Source organism: Sinocyclocheilus rhinocerous, unplaced genomic scaffold, assembly GCF_001515625.1.
Source record: "Sinocyclocheilus rhinocerous isolate Xijiao unplaced genomic scaffold, SAMN03320098_v1.1 scaffold564, whole genome shotgun sequence".
In the NCBI taxonomy this organism is placed as follows: Eukaryota; Metazoa; Chordata; class Actinopteri; order Cypriniformes; family Cyprinidae; genus Sinocyclocheilus; species Sinocyclocheilus rhinocerous.
The window spans coordinates 452514-459393 of record NW_015645070.1 but is presented as its reverse complement, the minus strand read 5'-3'; the positions used below and the strand labels follow the sequence as shown (position 1 = coordinate 459393).

The 6880-nt window shown below is 36.4% G+C and overlaps 1 protein-coding gene across 1 annotated transcript in view; it reads right to left on the bottom strand.

The window, feature by feature from the left end:
* LOC107705348 (protein jagged-2-like) overlaps positions 1-6880 on the bottom strand; it is a 39447-nt gene that overhangs the window by 16193 nt on the left and 16374 nt on the right. Inside the window, exons 4-7 of the mRNA XM_016508608.1 lie at positions 3573-3703; positions 2214-2333; positions 1921-2034; positions 1688-1801 (exon numbers count right to left, since the gene is read on the bottom strand). Coding sequence (XP_016364094.1) covers positions 1688-1801; positions 1921-2034; positions 2214-2333; positions 3573-3703 — 479 coding nt within the window. The remainder of the gene's footprint in view (positions 1-1687; positions 1802-1920; positions 2035-2213; positions 2334-3572; positions 3704-6880) is intronic.

The following is a 6880-nucleotide window of genomic DNA, read 5'->3' as shown; positions in this document are numbered from 1 at the left end:
ACGCGTTTGAGAGAGGTGGGGTATAGAGGAACTACAATAATGTACAGTATTTGAAAAATTATGTGTTTTTTGAACATTAAAGCGTGTCAACATATTCTGTTACACCAAATACACAAAATAATGATCTTTAAAATAGCATCATATGACCCCTTTAATATAAGGCATAATAAGCATAAATAGTTGGGGTGATTAAAAATAAGAAATATTTAGATTTTAGTTGCCTTATTTTTATTTATTTGTTTATTTAATTTTTATTTAATTATTTTTTATTTACAAACCAGGGTTCTTTGAAAACGTTGATATATGAGGAAGCCTTATTTTGAAAGTGGGATTTCTAGACCTGGAAAAGGCATAAAATTAATAAAATATTTTTTGTCTATTTTTGTAATAAATTTATACCATATTTATGCCAAGCTCTAAAATACTTTATTGAGTAGAAATTGTGAGTAAAAAAATCTTCTTTTTTATATATATATATAAAAATCTTTCATCTTTATCCAGTGGGGGGGCAATATTTACTTCAAGTACATCCTGATATTTTAATAATAATAATTATATATATTTATATAACAATATATATTTTAATTAAAAATAATAATATTAATATCAATAAATATTACTAGTAGTTTAGTATGTTTTAACTTAATTATAAAAATAAAGACAGCAATATATTACTGTTGTAAATTACAATAGTTTTCTTATTTGATCATTATAATAATGAAATTTGCATTATAACTCTGAAATATGCAGAATATCTATTCCCCCATTTATTTACAGTATTTTTATTTTACATTCAATATTATTAATTATTAGCTTTTTCAACAACTCATGAACCATGTGCAGGTCCCTTGCAAACCTCCATTTGGTAAACCCTGCCGATATGTTCAATGTTTAATAACATATTATAATATGTTTAATGTGTATAGGTGACTATAATGTGTATAAAAAGTGAATAAAAGTTGTGTGTGGCGCTGTAGCTATATGGAACTAATGTTGTACCACAGATGAAATCGAACTCTCTTCTTAATCCTGCAGAGGTAACCCTGTCCGCTCCACACCTGAGAACAGAGTGCAACCTGGGAAACCCGACCCGCCCCCATAACCAGACACCACGGCTACAATTCCACACTGCGCTTGTTTACAGGTTATAAAGCATTTCCTGTCGCACTCGCAGCAGCGGAGTAAAATACTTCCACCACACCCCTTTTGAGCCTCTTTCTCCACCCCATGATCACTCTGATATAGTCACGCAAAAAGATAAATTTAGCCCCCGTCTTGGCAGTTGCCAGGCCTGATGATATATATAGCTTTACTTAAATCACCTAGGTCCGGTTACAGATAATATTCAGCTATCTGCCACATCACACACATACAGTACATACCCGCAAACTCAGGTTAAATAAACATCCAAGCACGCAATGCCAAAATATATACATAGTTGCAGGCATATCACACACACTCATGCACTCACAAAAACAATCAAAACGCGACATTCAGTTACACAATTCATTACATTAAACAAGCACTACGCATTACACACTTAGAGAACTGCTGATATTTGAGAGGTGCCATCCGGCCCCCTGTTTCGACATGGTACGATCCAGTTAAAAGTGGTACTGTTTTGTGGCCCCCAATAGATTTGAGCATAAAATCAATCATATGAATTCATGCACACACTCGGTCTCACCTATCTGACAGGTCTTGCCGGTCCACTGTGGGAGGCATAAACATTCAAAGCCATTCTCCAGATCAAAGCAGGTCCCCCCATGAGCGCACGGGTTTGACGAGCACTCATCTTTGTCTGAAATGTGCACACACAAACGAAAAACATACAGAAAATTTAAATAAGTATGCATAACATGTAAATATCTAGTGTAGTCTGCCTCATCTAGAGTCAATAAAAAGTGAATGACTTCTGACCTTTAGCACAAGTTGGGCCGTCCCACCCTGGGGGACATTGGCACTCAAACCCTGAAGCCAGCTCATGACATGTCCCGCCATTTGCACATGGGTTTGACATGCACGCATGCTCGGCTGTAAGGTACAAACACGCACACACATGTTTGGTAGACCTTGTTAAACTCAAATAACAGGTTGGCATAAGCATTTCTTATCTATATATATTTTTTTGCCATTCCTACACTTGTATATTAAAACTATTAGTTTTGAGAATTATATAACAACTTTTGTCAAATTTTACTAAGCTTTCTTACCGATATGACAGTTTTTGCCGGAGTAACCCTCAGGGCAGGAGCAGAAATATTCATCTGGCTCTGTATTCAGACACGTGCCTCCATTTACACAGGGCTTGTGTGTGCCGCAGTAATTTAAATCTGTACAGAAACACATAAATAAACAATACACAATCAATCTTTTCCAGCAGGAAAGAATATGGCAGAAAAAGCTGCAACACTCCACTCAGAGCAGAAAAATGTGTGTGGATGTCAATTAATGCCTAAAGTGAGAGGAAACAGACCTCAACTGCATTCATTTACTATCTTAACAAAACATTTTTGATCTAAGTGAAACATTTTAGGTCATAACACCAGGAATCTCCTATAAAAGGGTCCTTTTTTGTTCAGATAAACTACTGTTCAAAAGTTTGGGTTAAGTAAGATTTATATGCTCTTCAATGTTGCGTTTATTGGATCAAATATAAAGTAAAAACAGTAATATTGTGAAATATTATTACAATTTAAAATAACTAATTTCTATTTTAATATATTTAAAATGTAGTTTATTCCTCACACGGTAAAGCTGAATTTCCAGCAGTCTTCAGTGTCACATGATCCATCAGAAATCATAATAATATAGTAATTTGGCACTCAAGCAACATTTCTTCTTATTATCAGTGTTGATAAAAGAACAGCATTTATATGAAATAGAAATTTCCTATAACATTATAAATGTCTTTACTGTCTCTTTTAATAAATTAAGAGTATTAATTATTTTTTTTTAAATCTTACTAACTTCTGAACAGCATATGTGTGTTACTACAGATAAACGTTTTAAAGTTCTTATAACTCTTACATTTTTAATCAATTTAATTACACAATATGCTGCATAATGGCATCTATACGTGCTGTTAAAGGGGACATTGGATGCCCATTTTCCACAAGTTTCTATCATTTTTAGTGTATTCATGAAATGTCTGTAACACATTTTAGTTAAAGGGGACATCGGATGAAATGTTCACTTTTTTTTAATTTAGCTTTTTTGCATTTAGTGAGTTTACTGGCGTGTCTGCCAGCTCAGAAAAGCTGAAAAGAAAACACGCAGTCAGTTTGTTATGGGATGTCTGAGTCTGAATTTGTAGCCGGTTTCTACATAGATAGATAGCAATTTCAATAAGACCACCTCCAAGCCAAATATGGGATCCAACGCAGCAATTCACATGTTTTGTGTTGACACGCCCCATGGAAGAGAGGGGTGGGGTGAGCAGTAGCTCATTATAACTTAAAGAGACATGCACCAAAATGAGTCGCTGTGAACAGAGCTGTTTTTGACAAGGTGGAATGAGTGTTGATTTACACGACCACTGAGGAATTTTAAAAGAAGGCAATTCAACCTACCTTTGTCACACAGAAGTCCTCCCCAGTTCTTCTCACAGGTGCAGGTCCAGGGTTTCACACAAGTGCCATGCACACAGCCCGGGTACGGCAAACACTCATCGCACAGTAGGCCCTGCCAGCCATACTTACACCTACAAAACCCAAACAGAGCATGAGCATGAGCTGGAGTGTGTATGTGTGTGCGTGTGTGTGTGTGTGTGTGTATATATGTGTGTGCGATATTTCTGCACAAGCCTCAATGAACTGAATATATACCATTGAACACATTTATCAAACAGCAGTTACACCTATTACATCATGTCAGCTTAGCATGATTTTCCACTTTCTTTTTATTTACACATTTGAAAAGTCTTCCATTCACACAGAATATTAGCAATTCTGATAGTGTCACACATTGCACATGTACATTACACCAGTAACTTTAAGAGAGGGAAGTCTGAGTATCACGGAGACAGGAGTGTAAACTTCTTTCCAGTAGCAGACACAGGTCATGACCTCTTTCTCTTTCCTAATCTTAGACAGCAATGAATTCCAGACAGACTGGTGGTCAAAGGTCACTTCCACCTCACATACTTTAAAAGATGGTTGAATTAACACAGAGGAAAAGAAACATCACTCAGACACACAAAACTGGAGGTGACCATTCAAAACAGTATACTACCGTATTACTCTACTATTTCTGTACCATATTGTATAGCATACTGTATGCAAACTTTCAGTATCCATGAACAGTAATACTCAGATTGCCACTTTACAATGTTTACTATATCAAAGAGCACACTTTTACTATGAATTACCATTTTGAACATCTATTTCTTTACTGATTAAACAGCCAAATGATCATTTAAAAATGTTTCTAATTAAATTTTTAAAGGTGATTACTGGCCCAATTAAACATGCAAATGTGAAGAGATCATGTGAGCTCATATGTCTTTAATTGCAAACAGTACCATAGACTCTTGAAATGTTTAATGCTTTCATTTTTATATATTTAAAAATAATATCCAGTATATACTGCAGAGTATTCAGTAATAAGCAAGTATTCCATTCTGAAAATAGACATTCATGAGGGAGGCGGAGCTAATATTATCAAATGATCTTTCAGTTGTCTGCTCAGCTCATTCAAGACTATTTAAAGCTGCTGTGCATGCCAGAAAATGTGTGTGCGAAACAATTTTACTCTAACGAACAGACTCATTCATCTCGTCGGGATGCATGACCTGAGAATAGAACCCCCCCCAAGAAAACACACACATACACCCAAACTCCCTCTCGAGAAGCAAAGAGAAATGCTGTGACCTTGCGAACAGCTACAGTCACAATGTAGGGGAGAGGGAAAGTCTGTTTGTGGGTGTGTGTGGGTGTGTGGGAAAAAGACGAACAGCATCTTAAAGTGCGAGAGAACACAACATCAACAATGATTCAAATCTAATCTGTGCCGTTCATGAAGGTGGGTGTTGGCTTGAGATTCTCACATTGCAGCACTTTCCATTCCAAACAAGAAATTCACACCTGATTAAATTAGCAATATCATCGTCTAGGGAATAGGGATATGATAGGGATATGGCTGAATAAGGGGGTGACATGATCATCCGAGGTCCAATCACGTACCTGAGGCCAGAGACTCATTTGCATATTACCAAAATGAGCAGTACCATTTACTCTAATTTGTCTAAATAAACAACAATAAAATAAATCACTTAATCACCCCGCTCGCCCCATCTCAGTCCACTTGCTCTCTTCCTTAAATGGACACACGATTCCAGAAGTGGAACAAAAGCTTTGACATACTTTCCTACTTTCCGACTAAAAAAAGGAATTCGACACGCTCTTTCATATCAAATGTGCCATCTCCCCCTTTTGCTGTCCTCTCTTCCCCCTCTCATTCTCCCCCCACTTATAAATATAAAAAATCTAGTACTCATCTCCTAATTCATCTACAGCAATTAGTTACAAAAATACACACCAATCACTCCCTCTCTATAAGCTGAAGGAGACATGTGTGTGTGTGTGTGTGTGTGGGAGAGAGAGAGAGAGACCCTGATGGTAAGCCAGCTCAAGAACAGTCACACACACGGATAAGAGCACTAACTATCAAACAGGTAAGCAAATGAAATGAGTCTGAAACGTAATCAGTTTTATCCATGAGTTCAGTCAACACTAGAACTTCAGCCTTGATCTGAGAGGCTCACTTTAACTCATAACAACAGCTTTAGAAAAATTTCAGGAAACACAGATGATGGCTGCTGTTAGCCTTAAAAACAAACTTTCTTTTCTTTCCTATTATTTTCTTTCTGTCTCATTCACATCTCTCCATCAGTCTGTCTCCAGTTTGCTCAGTTTCACTGCCTACATCACAATGGGTGCGATTGGGCCCCCATCGCCACTGTGATAACAGATCACAAACAATAGACCAAAGAGTCGGACAAGGCCAAATAATTTCGCCTATAACTACACAACACTCACTCGCCCATTTTTCGAAGTTTTCAACAGTTACATGTTAATGTACCGCACCTTTCTTAACTTCCCTTTTGCATTTTTTCCACTTATCCACTTTATTACCATCTAGCGATCTACCAGCCAGCACAAGTGAAACACAATAATGCCCCAGTCTCTGCCCCTTGACGATACATGAACAATGCAGTTGACCTGCTGGCCAGAAAGAGCTGTTTAGAGTCCAAACGTAGAGCTTGGAAAGACGGACTTCCTGAAAGGTAAACAGCCCTGCGGGACCCTCACCTCCAAGGGCCCCCGCTACCTGATGCCCTGCAAACGCCAAAACCGGCTTCTTGCATCTAAAGCCAGGTTTTTTTTTATTTCATCAAGGCCTGAACTACATCTGTGAGCTAATTCTAGTTGGAAAAAACACCTGTAAAAAAAAATTGAAACCGTGAGGCAGGTATGACACCCTGATGATGAATTGATCTCCGCTGACAGCAGATATGTCTGTGGTGTCTAGGCACCAAAAAATTTCACAAATTCAAACACAAAAACCAGCCGCTGTAATGATAATTTTTATAAAAGAAGTACTTAGTCAATATTATAACTATCCAAAATGATAACAACATTAGCATGCAAGACCTGAAGTTGTGTACTTAATAATAAGAAATTACACTATTTAAAAAATTTAAACATTTATATAAAAAAATATTTTAAAAATCAAGAAAAATATATAAAAATATAAATAGTTTCTAAAACAATATATATATATATATATATATATATATATATTAGTGCTGTCAAACGATTAATCGTGATTAATCACATCCAAAATAAAAGTTTTTGTTTACATAGTATATGTATGTATT